Consider the following 18423-nt stretch of genomic DNA (forward strand, 5'->3'; position numbering starts at 1 on the left):
AGTGCACACAAGCCCAGGAGAGGGACAAAAAGAGAAAGAAAGAGAATCTTAAGCAGGCTCCCCATTCAGCTCAGAGCCCGACGTGGGGCTCAGTCTCATGTCCCTGGAATCATGATCTGAACTGAAATCAAGAGTCATACTGTCAACCAACTGAGCCACCCAGGTGCCCCTAAGTCCTTCTAATGAATTTCTTCTGCCTTCCCCCCTTCTTCAGCTCCTTTTCCCATTTGCTTGCTTTTCCCATTTACTTTTCAAATTTGACTGGCTTTTTTTCATGAGTCTACATGGAACATGCTCCCTCTCCCAGGAATTCAAGCTGTCTACATTTCATTTTAATAGCCTTTGAGATTTAGTTCCAAAAAGCCTTTTCACATCAACTAGATGCAATTATGTCATGCCTGTCCTTACTTCCCCTTGTCTGAGCATGCAGTTTCCATGGCTCATTCTTCATTCTCCATATCACATACTTTTTCCTCACTGCTTGCTTATAGTTATACAGTCATAAAATCTGAGTTGAAAGAGACCTTAGAAGTTCATTATTTTTGCTTCTCACTCAGTGAAGGAATTGGCTCTGTGTGTCCAGTTGATGACTGTGTCACTGTTTAAACTCCCCCCCCCCCCCCAGGCCACTAACTGAATCCTTACGGGGACAGCCCATTCCACTCTTGCTAGGCAGCTCTAGTCATTCAGTAATTTCTCTTCACTGTGTCAGATTGACCTCTCTAGTCCATTCATGCATCCTAAGTTTTCCCTTGGGAACTCATTTCCCTAAAACAGACTATAGAGATGTTTGAATATACTTTGCTATCCCTTGATAGAGCAATAGGCTAAGAATGTTGGGAAAAATTCGGATTGCCTTGACTCACGCAGTGCTAGAAAATAATTTTTAGAAGGCTTAAAAACTTATGTGTAAGACATGAAACCCTTAAAGAACTTGGAAAAAATTCAGATGGACTTTTTTGAACCTCAGGGTATGAAAAGATTTTTTAAGCTTCACATTTAAGGAAGAAACCAGAAAGGAAAACATGGATTGGACTCTATGAAAATTGAAAGAGTCAGTGACAAATCAGGAAAAGATATTTGTAATACACATGAGAAGCACAGTTATATCTAACAGCTTTTGTTAATAAGAGGAACAAAAAAGGGGATACCCCGATGGGCAAATGGGGGAAAACATGAATTTAAGATTTATGAAAATATTCTGAAAAAAATACTCAAAATAGTGGACGTCAAATTAAGATGTCAGTGTTTGCCTGTGAACTTGACAAACACTTAAAAAGTGTTAATATACTGTATTGATGACTTCATAGTGAAATGAACATACAAATTTTATTTTTTGGTTTTTTTTTTGAACATACTAATTTTGGAAATGTGAGCATGTATATAGCCTTTTTGAGGAGGAGTTTGACAATATGTTCATACCTTTGATCAGGACAATATGTTCATACCTTTGATACTAGGAATTTATCATGAGGAAATTATCAGATGTACAAAATGATTGATGTTTATACAGGTGTGTCCCCTTGGGTCCTCTGGGAAGCAGATGCTGAAGTTAAGAGTGTTAGAAATAGATTGGGAGTGAGAAGCAGGGAGGGGAGGTAATGCCTGTAGGAGACAGGGAGGAAGCAGTACTGGAAAGGAAAAGGCTTCAGGCTCTGATGCAGATTTTGACAGCTGTGAAAGGAAAGAAGCTGAAGCAGAACTTGGCAGAGAGAGCCTCAGAGGATATTCAGGTCTGGCAGTCTGGGCCAACCCAGTGGAGACCACTCTGACTGCCTGTTAGGGGGGGCTCACCTAGTGCAGAAGGGGCCAGGCCCTGACACGCTCTTTGTGCTCAGTCCTGGGCTAGGGGCTGCCAGGAAGGAGTGGTCTTGGGTGGAATACTGTGCATCCTGAAGGCTCTAAAGCTGGAAGCTATCAGCCAACTGCATTCTTTGTAGCCAAAGGGCTAGTTCTTGCTGGAAGGGAGATGTAAGTACTATACCACAAAATGGATGTTCATTGCAGTGTTATTAAAATGACATGATTAGAAATGCTATTTTTTCCTATAATAAACATAAAGTACTCCCATTTCTAATTAAGAGTAAGAAGGTAACTTCAAGATAAGATTACATTTATTATTTTAAGCAGCCATGTATTACTGTAAACTTTTGTTAACCTTGATACCCCTAATTTTTTATCACATGAACTACTATCAAGACATGTCTTGATCTTTTGAGGCTGAATATTAGACTTTGTATTTACCCTCTAACTTTTATATTTACTGGAGATGATGGTAAAATTGAGGTGATATTTTGATGGGATTTAGACCACCCCAAACTGCCTTAAACTGAGACTGCCCTGGAGGAGATCCAGGTGTGCACATAGGAGGCCAATGTGTTGCTTTGCCTTACACTGCCCAGTCTCACTGGTTTCAGTTGAATTCTTTCTTTTTCCCCTGGAGTGTAATTAGCATCCACTTCTAGAATCAGGTAATGTTAGCACTTGTTTTTAGGAAAATTTTAGATCAACACTCTTAAGTTTATTTTAAAGTTTCCTTAACCTGAAGATTTAATAAAATGATTTTAATCAATGAGTCTGTGGAATCTTTCAAAGAACTCTAAGCCATACAATAGGCCTAGGTAATTATTTTGACCACTCTCTGCTTTTCGTTGTCTCTTACTTTTTTTTTTTTTTTTTTTTTGGTCCTAAAGGACTCCAAGAAACACACCAGGGGACAGTTTGAAAACTTTGGTTCTTTGATTAATTTCTTTTTAATACGAAATTTATTGTCAAATTGGTTTCTATACAACACCCAGTGCTCATCCGAAAAGATGCCCTCCTCAATGCCCATCACCCACCCTTCCCTCCCTCCTACCCCCCATCAACCCTCAGATTGTTCTCAGTTTTTAAGAGTCTCTTATGGTTTGGCTCTCCCTCTCTAACCTTTTTTTTTTTTCCTTCCGCTCCCCCATGGGTTTCTGGTAAGTTTCTCAGGATCCACATAAGAGTGAAAACATATGGTATCTGTCTTTCCGTGTATGGCTTATTTCACTTAGCATAACACTCTCCAGTTCCATCCATGTTGCTACAAAAGGCCATATTTCATTCTTTCTCATTGCCACGTAGTATTCCATTGTATATATAAAGCACAATTTCTTTATGCATTCATCAGTTGATGGACATTTAGGCTCTTTCCATAATTTGGCTATTGTTGAAAGTGCTGCTGTAAACATTGGGGTACAAGTGCCCCTATGCATCAGCACTCCTGTATCCCTTGGGTAAATTCCTAGCAGTGCTATTGCTGGGTCATAGGGTAGATCTATTTTTAATTTTTTGAGGAACCTCCACAGTGTTTTCTAGAGCAGCTGCACCAGTTTTCATTTCCACCAACAGTGCAAGAGGGTTCCCGTTTCTCCACATCCTCGCCAGCATCTATAGTCTCCTGCTTTGTTCATTTTAGCCACTCTGACCAGCACGAGGTGGTAATCTCAGTGTGGTTTTGATTTGTATTTCCCTGATGAGGAGTGATGTTGAGCATCTTTTCATGTGCCTGTTGGCCATCTGGATGTTTTCTTTAGAGAAGTGTCTATTCATGTCTTCTGCCCATTTCTTCACTGGATAATTTTTTTTTTTTTCGGGTGCGGAGTTTGGTGAGTTCTTTATAAATTTTGGATACTAGTCCTTTGTCAAATAATGTCATTTGCAAATATCTTTTCCCATTCCTGTGGTTGCCTTTTAGTTTTGTTGATTGTTTCCTTTGCAGTGCAGAAGCTTTTTATCTTCATGAGGTCCTAATAGTTCATCTTTGCTTTTAATTCCCTTGCCTTTGGGGATGTGTCAAGTAAGAAATTGCTGCAGCTGAGGTCAGAGATGTTTTTTCCTGCTTCTCCTCTAGGGTTTTGATGGTTTCCTGTCTCACATTCAGGTCCTTCATCCATTTTGAGTTTATTTTTGTGAATGGTGTAAGAAAATGGTCTAGTTTCATTCTTCTGCGTGTTGCTGTCCAGTTCTCCCAGCACTATTTGTTAAAGAGACTGTCTTTTTTCCATTGGATTTTCTTTCCTGCTTTGTCAAAGATTAGCTGGCCATACTTTTGTGGGTCCAATTCTGGAGTCTCTATTCTATTCCTTGGTCTATGTGCCTGTTTTTGTGCCAATACCATGCTATCTTGATGATTACAGCTTTGTAGTAGAGGCTAAAGGCTGGGATTGTGATGCCCCCTGCTTTGGTCTTCTTCAAAATTACTTTAGCTATTCGGGGCCTTTTGTGGTTCCATGCAAATTTTAGGATTGCTTGTTCTAGCTTCGAGAAGAATGCTGGTACAATTTTGATTGGGATTGCATTAAATGTGTAGATTGCTTTGGGTAGTGTTGACATTTTAACAATATTTGTTCTTCCAATCCATGAGCACAGAATGTTTTTCCATTTCTTTATAGCTTCTTCAATTTCCTTCATAAGCTTTCTATAGTTTTCAGCATACAGATCTTTTACATCTTTGGTTAGGTTAATTCCTAGGTATTTTATGGTTCTTGGTGCAATTGTGAATGGGATCAGTTTCTTTATTTGTCTTTCTGTTGCTTCATTATTAGTGTATAAGAATGCAACTAATTTCTGTACATTGATTTTGTATCCTGAGACTTTGATTAATTTTATAAAGATAAAAATTGTGGGAAAATAAAATTAAAATGAAGCTATTAAAACCAAGTCACATTTCTTTTCCTCCAAGGCTCATTGTTATACCTAGAGAAAGGGGCAGTTTCAAGAATGTTTACAAGTAAGGAAACTTGTTATCTAATGTATTTTGTGAAAGAATCAGCAAATGTTTCCCCATAATTGGCTGATAGGAAAAAGGTCATCTACTATATGTCTCCCTAGGGACCCAGAACAATTGTGTGCCACCGATACTGTTGTATTGCCGATACTCCCCAAAGTGAAATTTTGAAGAAATTTCCTTCAGCTATCTCAATGTTTTGGTACTTTTTTTCCCATGATTCATTATATATTATAACTTAAAAAAAAGTGTGTTAGACTTTGCCAGGAATTAAAGGTACTATATGTTTTTTACTTCTAGGTAGTGTATGTATAGATTTAAATATATATGTGTTTGTGAATGTATGATGTATATGTGTATTTAAAACAAAGTGTAAAAGCAAACTGCATAATCAAGTGTAGGTAGTAGTTTCATTAGTCTAACTTAGGATGAGACTGTGATTGCCTGTCATGAGTTTGTGTTTCTCAGAGGTAAGTTCTTAAGGTCAGGGCTGTGTCTTACTCCTCTTGAGACCCTGGTACCCAGCACAGTGATTTACACATAGTAAGTGATCATTGATATTGCAGACTGGAATTTCACTTCCAGTTTGTTGTTTTGTTTTGTTTTGTTTTAATTTAGGTTTTGCCACTAGAAGGACTTGGTCAGCTCTTGTCCCCTTCTTATTTTACCTTCAATAATGTCCTGTTAATTTATTAAAACCTTTTTATTCTAAAACTTGTTTTGGAAATTTGACTAGTCAGGTAGCAGCAGTGGAAAATATTAAAAACAACTATTTATAATATTTTTATGTGACTCATTCATACTTCCTGATCAAAACTTTTATCCACAGAGATATTAAGTAGACTTTTTGGCAGGTATTCAGAAACACAGGAAGTGAATAATCAAAAGCAGATCTTTGAAATGAGCTTACATAAATGACAGAAAAATAACCTAGGTTTTATTAGTCAGAATTTAATGATGAACTAGTACAAAACTTATCCTGTTTTTTTAAGCAAATTTTACTTATCAACTGAATTGCTTACTAAGCAAGCATTTAACAAAAATATGCTATTCATTACATTAAAACCCTAAAGCTACTTTCTTACCATATTTTTTTTTACATCAGGAAGTAGCATTCAGCATGGGATGTTCTACACTTTTACTCGATTTATCTAAGGCAAGGCTCTCAACAGGGTCCCCAAACAGTTGTGTTCTGTGGTACTTCTTTGCCTTTACCAACAAGTGAGACTCTTGAGATAGACTCTTCAAAATTCCTCAGTCAGCTACTCATCTCTTGTCTCTAATCTGTTTCTCATCCTCCTTCATAACCTCATTCATAATTGCAAAAGGAGACAATGAACTTTTTTTTTCCCTGTACCAAACTACTATACTCATGATTTACTTTCCCCAAATACAAAATTTTACCTCGCTCCAGTGCTTAGGGATTTTTTTCTACCCTAAATGCCACCTTCTCTCTTGGTATATATACCACTTTCCTGACTCATTTCAATATTATTGTCTTCTCTGAAAACTGCTTTGGCCTTTAATGATCTCTTTCTCCACATGTCTGTAACTACCATTGCTCTTTCCCTTAGTTCTTTCTTACTTTTCTGTTCTGGCATAGGAGAGGGACATGAGCTACTGCCTACATGCCACACAATGACCAGAGGTGAGACAGCTGGATGGAGGGAGTAAGGTGAAGTATATATATAATTAAAAAACAAAACCTTAGGCCAATTTGATGTGCTTTGATCATTATGTAATTTTCACTTTTTAAATTGTGAAAATATGGCTATTATCTGTAAGTGTTCATCACAGAGCTTTTGTTGTGTGCTTTTATATAAGGACATCTTCCAACTTACAGGAGTCATTTCATGTTGGAACAATGTGTTCAGTTGTATGTGTAGTGGTTAAGTCACAAGGCCAGCCTTCAAAAGCTTCTGTTACCCAGAATGTACAGAGGTAGATTGTTGTTAGCTTTCTGTAAAATCCAGTTATGATATATACCTGTCTATCTGTGAGATTGCATTCACAATCCCAGTGTGTGTGTGTATGGGGGCGGGTGTGTGTATGGGTGTGCATGGTGCCAGAAACACTATTTTCTTGCTACAGTGGTAAGGTTCTTCTCCCTTTCATCATATATTGTCATATACAAAACAGAATACTATACCACAGAATGAATGTAGTAGATCTACATACTAGAAGCAGTTTTCAGGAGAGATTAAGGGAAAAAAAATCACAATGCAGAGCAATAGACCACTACCATTTATATAAACAAAGACACCTGCATATTCACTTATGTTCATACATGTATGGTCTGTCTCTGGAAGTATACATAGGTTTGCTGAAGTACTAGCAAGTCAAGGGTAGGAAGGGAACTTATTTTGCAGTTTTCTTATTGGCACTGTTTGCATTTTTCTTACTATAATCCATTTTACTGCTTTTTTAAAAATGCCACATTTCCTTAGTATCTTGTGTAGTCAAAAGTAGGATAGCAGTTTTTGAGGTAGTATGGATTTGAAATTCCCACAACTTCTCTTGTACCTTTTTCCCCCCATTCCTCACTGTTGCAAACAGTGAATATGTGTTTGGTTTACAACTTGGGACAGTAGTAGAAGGAATATCTGCTTTGCAGGCAGATCAGACCTATGTCTACAGCATACTGGCTTTTATGATTTGGAGTAATTTATTTAATTTTATAGAAGCCTTGAATATGTATAGCTCAGAAAATAATAAACATAGTTAAATAAGAAAATATACTTAATGAGCTGCATAGTGATAGACATATAATAGGAATTCTATAAATGATAATTATTTCTATTTTAGTTGGATAACTAAAGGACTTGTTTAAGTTTTTTTTAATTCATTTATGTTTATTTATTTTTGAGACAGAGAGTGACATAGTGCGAGCAGAGGACGGGCAGAGAGAGAGAGAGAGACACACACACACACACACACACACACACACACACACACACACAGAATCCAAAGCAGGCTCCAGGCTTTGAGCCATCAGCACAGAGCCCAATGTGGGGCTTGAGCCCATGAACAGTGAGATCATGACCTGCGCCGAAGTTGGATGATTGACTGAGCCACCCAGATGCCCCAGGACTTGTTCAGATTTTTAAATCACTGCTTTCTTAAATGTACTAAAATTGGATCGTTAACAATTGTATTTACTCTGGCATGCTTCTGTGGCAAGTACCTAATTTTGAATATCTCCTTGGCTCTTAGAGTATTTTTTTAGTGAAATAGCTTATTTTCCCTTTTTAATCCTGTAAAGTCTTTTAAGTAAAAGTAATGTTCTTTGTTTTCCTGGATGTAAATGGGAGTTTACTCTTTTATAATATTTTTGCATATGTGGGTAAATGTTTTAATATATATTATATATTGCATATATTTATCCAGCAAGGAAACCATGGTTTTAAACATGAGTCAAGTGTGTAGATTACAAGTGACAACTTGATGATAATGAAAATTTTTAAATTCCTTTTTAACATGGATATATTATTTAGATATAGGGTTTTTTAGAGTAATATTTTTTTAATATATTTTTTTCTTTTTTTAGCTCTTTCAGTCTCACATGCCAACAAAAACAACTTGTCCATCCTCACAAGTATCTGATGATGAACAGAAAGTGAGTATATCTTTCAAATAGAGCCATATTGTACTCCACATACCTATAGGATTTCAAAATAACTGCTCAGAGACCTGACATTTTGTTTGTACCTTGAATGTAAATTAACTTTTATGTTGATTGAAATTGAAAATCAGTAATAGATTGAATAATTGTTGAATGTTTTCAGTGTCTCTTACTGATGTATGGGACTTGAAACAAATTAAAACTCTTGACTGCTTCCAGAGCATTCAGTAGGAGGACTAGCACTGCTTTTGCTGGGCATGCTTACAGAACTTGGTGGGTATAGAGAACTCCTTTAATGACAGGGTGTAGGAAGTCTCCAGGTGGACCTGCAGATGCCTTCCTGAGTGTAAGATCAAGCTCTTAATGCTTCCAACATTCTTCTAAGTGTGCCTGCATAAGAGGGATGTGCTTTAGTAATTCATATTAAAATATATATTAAAAAAGAGGGAGTATGTTTAACTTGGTGAAAGAGGTGAGTTGATGAGTTTTTAAATAGAAAATGGCAAAAACAAGCACAGGTAATTCAGTAAGATTAAATTATTTCCTTTAGTTCTGTGCCCATTAAGCCTCTTCTTGCTTTTCTCTCTTCCTTCACAAATGCTAAGTTCCCCATGGTTTTGATAAATTATAGTTTGACCACCAAACTACCATCCTTTTTATCTTTTTTCTCTCATTGGTAATAATGGTCTGCTCCATCTTTATTTTATCAACTTGCAAACTTTTAGAATTCCTCTTTATCTGCCTTCTAACACATTGCTTTGCTGAAACTGCTGTCAATAGTCACTAGTAATCCTTTAGTGATGAATGCACTGAGTGGATTGCTTAGTCCTCATTTTCTCTGGTCCCTGTTCTTCGTTAAATTATGGTGACCACTGGCACATTTTTGAGAAGCTTCTGTTATTTTCATGACCTAACAGTCTTACAGCTGTAGAACGAGAAGGGATTCTACAGGCCATTTAGTTCAAGTTTTATCTGATAAGCATGTGCTAATCAAGTAAAAACTCTAACAAGTATCTAATCTTGAATACTTTCATTACTGGGAAGCACAGTGTTTCTTCACTTTCTCTTTTTTTTTTTAATTTTTTAATGTTTATTTATTTATTTTAAATATTTTTTAAGGAAGTATGATTGACATATCAAAATTATATATATTTTTTAAAGTTTAAAGCTTTTTGTTTTTATTTTTTTATTTTATTATTTCTTTTAATGTGAAATTTATTTTTGAGGAAGAGAGAGAGAGAGACAGAGTGTGAGCAGGGGAGAGGCACAGAGAGAGGGAGACACAGAATCCGAAGCAGGCTCCCAGCTCTGAGCTGTTAGCACAGAGCCCAATGCAGGGCTGGAACTCAAGAATGGCAAGATCATGACCTAAGCCGAAGTCGGACGCTTAACCTGACTGAGGCACCCAGGTGCCACTTTACTTTCTTTTTCTTAATGATAAAGATAACATACTTATGTGACTAAAAGGGATCTAAAGGGCAGAAATGAGAATATAGTATACTAGTTTTCTATTGCCCCATAACAAATTGCCGTGAATTCAGCTTCTTAAAACGACACCTATTTATTAGCTCATAGTTCTGTAGGTTATAAGACTAGGTTGGCATAGCTTGCTTCTCTGCTCAGGGTCTCACTTAAGATGTTGGCTGGCTGGGTTCTTATTTGAAGCTCCCCTTCAGACTCTTTCAGGTTGTTGGCAGAATTTAGTTTCTTGCTGGCTGGTTGCTGTCAGCTCCTAGAGAACATTCTTATGTCCTTGCCATATGCTTCTCTGTCATTCATACAACAGGGGAGAACTAATGTCAAATCAGGTTTCAAATCCCTTTCACCTGAAAGATCCCAGTGCATTTTAAGGGCTCACCTGATTAGTTCAGACCCACCAAGGATAATCTCCCTTTCTTAGATTAACTGATTTGGGACCTTAATTACATCTGCAAAATCCCTTCATAGCAGCACATAGTTTGCTGTTGGGTTGAAAAAATAGAAGGTTGTGAGTACACCAGAGGCCATGAATCCTGGGGTCCATCTTGGAATTCTACCTACCATATACAGTAACAAGTGAATCTTTCTCAGCTCCACCTCCAAGACCACTCCCTCAACCTGCAAATCCATTCTCTAGTAATAACCACTCTCATGGACATTTTCATCCATATTCATATATATGAGAAAATATGAAAAAAATAATACTTTTTTTTCTTAGTCAAATCACAGTAAAAAAAAAGTCACTTAGTTTTTGAGACTTAACCATGTTGTGGCATGTATCAGTAGTTTAGTATTCCGTTGTATGGATATACTACATTTTATTTACCCATTCAACAATTGTTGGATATTTGGGTTGTTTCTAGTTTCTGACTATTTGGACCAAAGCTTCCATGAACATTCATGTGTGTGGATGCATGTTTTTATTTATCTTGGATACCTTCAGTTAGGGATTTTTGGTTATGTATAGTAATGTGTATTTAACTTTATAAGAAAGTACTCAACTGTTATCCAAAGTGGCTGTACTGTTTTGCTTTTGTACTAGAAAATTTATCAGAGTTCCATTTGTTCTTCAGAATCTCTAATGCATGACATTATATGCCTGCTAAATTTTAGACATTTTAGTGGTTATTCAGTGGTATCTTACTGTAGTTTTAATTCACATTTGCCTGATAATGTTGCGCACTCTTTCATTCACTGGCTATTTTGTTATCTCTGTTCATGTCTTTTACCCATTAAAAAAATAGATTGTTATTATTGAATCATATGTATTCTGAGTGTATGTGCTTTGTCATATGTATATGTCATATATATAATATTTTCTTCCAGTCTGTGACTTACATATTCCTTGATGATCACAAGTTTTTAATATTGATAAGGTAGAAAAATATAAATAATAAGATTATCCCAATACCACACTTCCTGGTGATTGTAACTTTATGATTAGATAGTATAAATCCTTTAGCTTTGTTCTTTTCCATAATTGTTTTAGCTATTCTAAATCATCTGCATTTCCATATAAATTTTAGAATGATCTTGTCAGTTACTATATTGACAGCATGGAGTTGAGTCATTCTTTTATCCAATCTGACAATTTCCTTCTTTTAACTGAAATGTTTATATATTCACTGTCCATTATGGTAGCCACTAGCCACATGTGGCTATTTAAATTTAAATTAGTTAAATAAAATGTAAAAACCAGTTCCTCAGTTGCACTAGTCCCATTTGAAGTGTTCAATATCTGCATGTGGCTGGTGGCTACCTGTTGCATAGATCAGATACAGAACACTTCCACCATTACAGGAAGTTCATTCTATCAGATACCGTTGGTTTAGATCATTTACATTTAATTTAACTATAGGTATAGCTAGGTTTAAGTCTGCCAATTTGCTGCTGTTTGTTTTCTCTTTGTCCCATTTGTTCTTTCATTTTTCTTCTTTTTCTGCCTTTTTTTTGGATTCGTTTTTTTTATTGCATTTCATCTTTACTATTGACTTCTTACCTATACCTCTTTGGTCTTTTATTTTTTTTTAAATAGTAGTTGATGTACGCTTTAATTTATTACACATATCTTCCAACAATATTATAATACTTCATGTATAATACAGAAACCTTACAACCATAACTGTCCATTCCCTCTGTTGTGTTGTCATTATCATACATTCTATTTCTCCATGATTCCAAATTCTGCAATATATTGTTGTTGTTTTAAATGATAATATTTTCAAGAAATTAAAACGAAAAGTTATTTTACACACATTTACATGTCATTTTTTTCTTTTGTCATTTTATTGATTATTTTCTGTGGTCTTATGCTTTGCATTGTTTTTTTGTGAGAAAACTGTAGTCATTTTATGTATTATTTGTGTGTAATATGTCTCCCCACATCTGGTTGTTCATAAAATTTTTCTTTATCCTCTTGTTGAAACATTTTGTTCTGATATGGCTAGTTGTGGGTTCCTCTGGATTTTTCCTGTTTGTAGTTTGCTGAAATTCTTGGATCTCTGAGTTCATGTTTAGAATATTGGAAAAATTTCAGTCACTGTTACTAATATATTTCTTTCCATCCTCCTCCAGTCTCTCCCCATCTGTTCTATATGATACTCCAGTTACAGGTATGTTAGACCATTTGATATCATTCCACAGTTTTTGGAGCTCTATTGCAGTTTTATCTTTTCTATGAGAGACTTTTAGCTTGGAGAAATAAAGGTATTTAGCTTGGATGATAACTATTGAAGAAATCTTTCCTTCCATTGTTTGATCTGCTGTTAATATGGTTCAATAAGTTTTTTATTCAGATGTTGTATTTTTCCTTCCAGGAATTCCATTTGCTGACTTTTGTTGTTGAGAGCTTCTATATCTCTCTTGTAATTCTGTCATGTTAGCCACTATATCCATCTCTTTTTCCTGTAGAAAAAGAGTATAGTTTTCTTCTTCAGTATATTTATCATAGTTATTTTAAAGTTCTTATCAGCTGATTCAACATCTGGTTCATTTGTGGATCCATTTCTGTGCTTTTTTCCCCCTTGACTGTGAATCACATTTTTCTACTTCTTCCTCTAGTAATTTTTTATTATATGTTAGATACTGTGGATAGTACATTGTGGAGGTGTTGGATTTTGTTTTCTTCTTCTGAAGAGTGTTGACCTTTGTTCTAGCAGGCAGTAAATTGCTAGGTTGTTGCATTGTTCATGTTGAACCTTGGTTATAGGCTTTTTTAGGGCAGGTCTATTTCAGCTGTGTATTAGGGAACATTTCTGATTTCTGGGATGTGATCCTTACTCCTAAAATGTAGTCCATATAGTTTTTCAATGGAAAGCCTGAAGTGTTTACCGAGCCCCTTTAACTTATAGACTTAAAATTTATGCTCCCCAGGATGGCATTCTTGAAAACTCTATATAGCTCCTTCCAATTTCCATCCCCCTCCCCCCTTTAGGCTCTTTGTGCTCCCCTTATACTCAAGTTCAGCAGTCAGCCTGAGTTTTAAGAGGAGTGTATTTGTAGATTTTAGTCCAAAATCTTCTTCCTTTCTGGAATTTTCTTCTTCAATTTTCAGCTGATCTACCTGCTCTTCTTTCCAACTGACTACTCAACCCAGTAAGACTACTACTTCCATCTTGAGGTCTATCTTCTTTGTGTAGCAGTGACTAGGTTGTGCCCTCGGAAAGACCTAGAAAATGTACATCTCACCCTACATGGTCTCCTGTTCCCAAAAGTCTCATTCCCTCTAGTGTCTATTGGCCTTTGGTTGCACTTCAGCAACTTGGAAGAATTGATTATAATTGTTAATTAGTAGGAACATTAGTGTGACATAAGTTTGCTGTCCCATTGCTGGGAGCTAAAACTGTATAATTTTGTATTGTACTTTATTCATGTAACATTTAAATTAAAATTTAAATTGCTAAATATTTATCATAAACATATTTAATCACTTTAAACATTCCATTTTATGAATGAATATGCCATAGTTTACATGATTATTTTCCTATTTTTTGGAAATCAAATATTCGTGATAAACAATGCTGGACTCTCATTGTATGAAGAAAATAAGAAATGCAGATGTGTTTTGAGGGTCTGGACACAGATTTCTCACAAATTTGCTTAACACATTTATATCTTGGTGAAGGTATAATGATCATAAAATCTTTAGTTTCTTTGATAAATTATATTTATCATTTGAAATGTGCTTATATCCTATTTTAGTAAAAGGTTTTTTTTTTTTTTAAATTATTGCCATTGTGTTTGTTTTCTTTCAGCAAAAAAGAGAAAATACTCGTTCTTTAACTATGTCTGGCCATGTTGGTTTTGAGAGTTTGCCTGATCAGCTGGTTAATAGATCCATTCAGCAAGGCTTCTGTTTTAATATTCTCTGTGTGGGTAAGGGCCAAACTCTTCTTCTATATTATTCCTTTATATTCCTTGTGTTCTCTTCATTCTTGCAAAGAGTATGATGCTCATGTCATTAATTTGATATCATGATCGCAGATTTTTTCAGTTATTTAAATTCTATTAGTTTTTTCTTAGCTTTTCTGCTTTAAATTTTTTTTGTTCTTTAAATATTTCAGTACTTTCTTCAGAGTTCTGAGTAACTTAGCATACATACTTACTTTTATGTTCTGCTAATGACTCAGTGGACCAGCCTTTATATGTATGTCTTTCATAGACAACTCAGCCTTTGAAATGTTTGAAATATTTGGGATCCCTTGAAACCATTCTGGGAGTTCTATTTTTTTCTCATTTGTCTTAATGCACCTGTGAAGATATACCTTTGTTTCTTTCAGGGGAAACTGGAATTGGAAAATCAACATTGATTGACACACTGTTTAATACTAATTTTGCAGACCATGAATCCTCACATTTTTTCCCACATGTTAGACTTAAAGCTCAGACATATGAACTCCATGAAAGTAATGTTCGACTGAAATTGACCATTGTGAATACAGTAGGATTTGGTGACCAAATAAACAAAGAAGAAAGGTATGTGTTTTCTTATTGTAATGAAATAAGTTTTTTCTTATTTTAAGACAATTGTCTGAGGTGCGTGCATTAAGCATCTGACTTCGGCTCAGGTCATAATCTCACAGTTTGCAAGTTAAAGCCCTGTGTCAGGCTCTGTGCTGACAGCTGAGTGCCTGGAGCCTGCTTCAGATTCTGTGTCTCCCTCTCTCTGTGCCATTCCCCCACTCACGCTCTATCTTTCTCTCTTAAAAATTAGTAAAAACATTAAAAAAAAAGACATTTGTCTTGTGCCATGATTTGGTTTTCTACTATGGAAATTCAAACCCTTCCTCCCAGACTTTAATTTTTTTAATAATTCAGCTATATTTTGTTCTTAACAAATTGACATTTTCTATCCAGTTTAATTTTTTTAGAATAATTTGAATCACATTATTGAAATGTGTATTTCAGCAAAAATTAATTATTCATATGCCAATTTGGTATATAATAAGTGATTTGTACTAATTTTCAGGCAGGAAATTATTTTGTTGAGGGTAAAATAACAAGACATACAGTGGCAGATATATAATGGCCCAATCCATGGTGCTTGAATTTTTTGTGTGTGAAATTCTAACCAAATCAGCCAGGTACATTATTAAGCATTGCAGGAAAGGTCTGATATAAATAAATTATTACTTATATTTTATAGGATATCATTATTTCTCCTATGATACTATAAAGAATGATTATAGAATCTATATGAAATTTAAAGTATGAAATAGGGAAATAGATTGGAGTAAAGCAATAACATTTTGTTCTCTTTCCTTTTCAAAATGCATATATTTTCATTATTAGAGGTAATTTTTTAGTTTCCTAAAGTTTGCTTGAGAGGAGAAATATTTTGCATAATTGGCTCCCTTTATGTGACTTATGTTAGCCTATCAGCACATTTGTGTGGGTTTTCTAGAGGAAGAAGATTAGTGGTAGAGTCAAAGGCCTGTGACATGTTGCTTTAAATCTTCATAATTTTTTTATAATTTTCTATGTAGACATCTTATACAGCTTTATTCAAATTTATTCTTAAATATTTGGCATTTTGATGCTTTCATAGATGATATCTTTTAGAAATACTTCACTTTCTATTTGGTGTATAGAAATATAATCGATTTTGCATATAGGGACATTTGTAAATTCTCTGATTAATTCCAAAAATTCATCTCTAAATTTGTGTAGATTTTCTATGTATGTAATGTGTAATCTCCAAATAGTGACATTTATATATCTTTTTTTTCAGTTTTTTTTGTTCCTTTTAAAATAAATTTTATTGATGTATAATTTATATAGCATAAATAAAATGCACTGATTTTTTTAAGTGTACAATTCAGTTAATTTTTACACATACATGGTTTCATAACCACCACCAGGACTATAATATAGGATATATCTATAGTCTTGGGTTCTTTCCTCAGACATATATGCAGATTAGTGCTTCACCAAAGACTGGAGGGAACTGCTGTCCAGATCATTAGCACTTTTGTTGGTGCAGCTGTCTTCTGTTTAGTGTTTTTGCCTACAAATTTTATTTGCCTTGGCCTCCCTGAACTCCTGTTTCTGTCTCCTCAACTTGGTGAGTCCACCAGGCTCTGGCTCTCTTGTGCTGTGCCCTGGAAACTTATATCCAGGGAGTAAGCTGAGGGAATTATAAAGTTTTTCTCATTTATTTCCCTTCTGAATGAACACAGTTTTATACGGTGTGTTGTCCCATGTCTTGAGAGCCTTTTTCGTGTATTTTATCCAAGTTTCTAATTGTTTAGGGTGGGAGAGTAAATCCAGTCCCAGTTACTTCATCATGGCTGCAGAGAGTTTTTATTTTTTTTTCTTCCATTTTTAAAACCTGACTGCACTGGGTAGAATGTACAGTATTATATTGGATAGCCAGTAGTATTAGTGGGTATCTTTGCCTTGTCCTGATGCAAAGGGAAAGCTTGATTTTTACCACGTATTATGCTTCCCTGCTTTTTTAAACATTTTAGTTGTAGTAAGGAAGTTTCATTGTATTACTGGTAAGGGCTTTTTTTTCTCATGAATAAATATTATCAGATATTATTTTGTTTATTCATTCTGTAGAAAAGAATTTACTTTCTCTTGTTTAATCTGTAGCAAGGTGAATTTTAGTAACTGATTTTTCATTGGTAAATTAGCCTTGAAATCTTAAATACCATTTTGCATACTTAAGATTATAAATTATTTTACCGATGTTTGTTTTTTTACTTTGGGTCTTATTCATTGTGTTTTTTTTTTCTCATATGCTTGGTTATTTTTTATTGTAGGTATCATGGTCTTTGAAAAATTATTTGCAGAGATACTTTGAGGTCTAAGATGAAGATGCCTTCCTTTGAACAGATTTAGATTTGCTTATGTTATGCCCCTGTGGCATTAATACTCTGAGGATCCTTAAATCCGTTTCATGGCTAGAGGTTTTCAGTATCAAAGAGGCTGTGAACCTGGGCTGTGGATATATGTGAGGGCAGACCCTGTGGCCTCAAGTTCTCAAAGACTTTTTTTCTTCTTTCCTTTTATTTTCCCTACTTCATTTACTGCCAGGGCAACCTTCCCTGCAACAACTTGGGGGGAGAGGAGGAATTGTAGGTTAACTTCTAGTTCATTCTTAACCCTGAGGGTGTAGGCTCTCAGGATCTCAGCTCAATGTGGGGAGGCAGTCTCTTAATAGATTGCCACTTTGTGTGGGTCCTGGGCTTTGATTTCTTCTTTCTTGTCCTGTGAGTCCTTCAGAACTAAAGCTCAAGAACTAGATTGACAAGTGACCTCAGGACAAAACTAGCACTGATGCTTTTAGTGCAGGGGTTAGTAAAATTTTTCTGCAAAGTGCCAGATAGTCAATATTCCAGACTTTGCGGGACATATGGCCTCTGTCCAAACTACTCAACTCAGCCACTGTAACACAAAAGCAGCCATAGGCATTACATATACCAGTGAACAGGGCTGTGTTTCAGTGAAACTTATAATATACAAGCATCGTCTGGACTTGGCCCATTTACTACCTCTCCTCTAAGTCCTCTGCTCACCTCTCTCAGGTTCCACTCTCTTCAATTTTGACCTGGTTAATTCCTTACCATTTTATGAATATTTGGAAGTTTTCAAGGAGGTTATTTTTGTATTTTAAGCCATTGTCTTTTGTTTCACTGGAAGAATGAGTATGCAGTGTATTGGAAATGGAAACCTAAAGCAAATTACTATGGAAGAACACCTAATGGTAGACTATTTAGCAGAAAATGTTTTGGTTTACATTTTGACAAGCATAACGCAACACAGTCAGGTAGAGGACCATTTATGGCTATTAGGGCATAAAATAGGTCATATTACTCATCTCCTTCAAGTCATTAATAAAAGCTTTGGATTTTTTTATGTTAAATATGTAACAAATTAATTTTTAGTACTTTATTATTTGGGGGAGGAAATCATGTTGCGTCACATTTAGACAAGTTTTCCAAGTGTAGTGTTCCTGATAGTGAATACTGGTGTTCCTAGTAGTCTCTCTGATAATGTTCAAAGTATTGTACTAAGTGTTGTGGAGAACATAGAAGATACTGTCTCTGTCCTCACATTGTTTACC

General features: G+C 35.3%; 1 protein-coding gene across 4 annotated transcripts in view; it reads left to right on the plus strand.

The window, feature by feature from the left end:
• SEPTIN10 (septin 10) overlaps positions 1-18423 on the plus strand; it is a 65328-nt gene that overhangs the window by 17972 nt on the left and 28933 nt on the right. For all 4 annotated transcript variants that reach the window (XM_042981034.1, XM_042981036.1, XM_042981035.1 and 1 more), the window contains exons 2-4: positions 8301-8369; positions 14108-14228; positions 14633-14828. In XM_042981034.1, the coding sequence (XP_042836968.1) occupies positions 8301-8369; positions 14108-14228; positions 14633-14828 (386 nt within the window). The remainder of the gene's footprint in view (positions 1-8300; positions 8370-14107; positions 14229-14632; positions 14829-18423) is intronic.

This window comes from Panthera tigris, chromosome A3 (assembly GCF_018350195.1).
Source record: "Panthera tigris isolate Pti1 chromosome A3, P.tigris_Pti1_mat1.1, whole genome shotgun sequence".
Taxonomy (NCBI): Eukaryota; Metazoa; Chordata; class Mammalia; order Carnivora; family Felidae; genus Panthera; species Panthera tigris.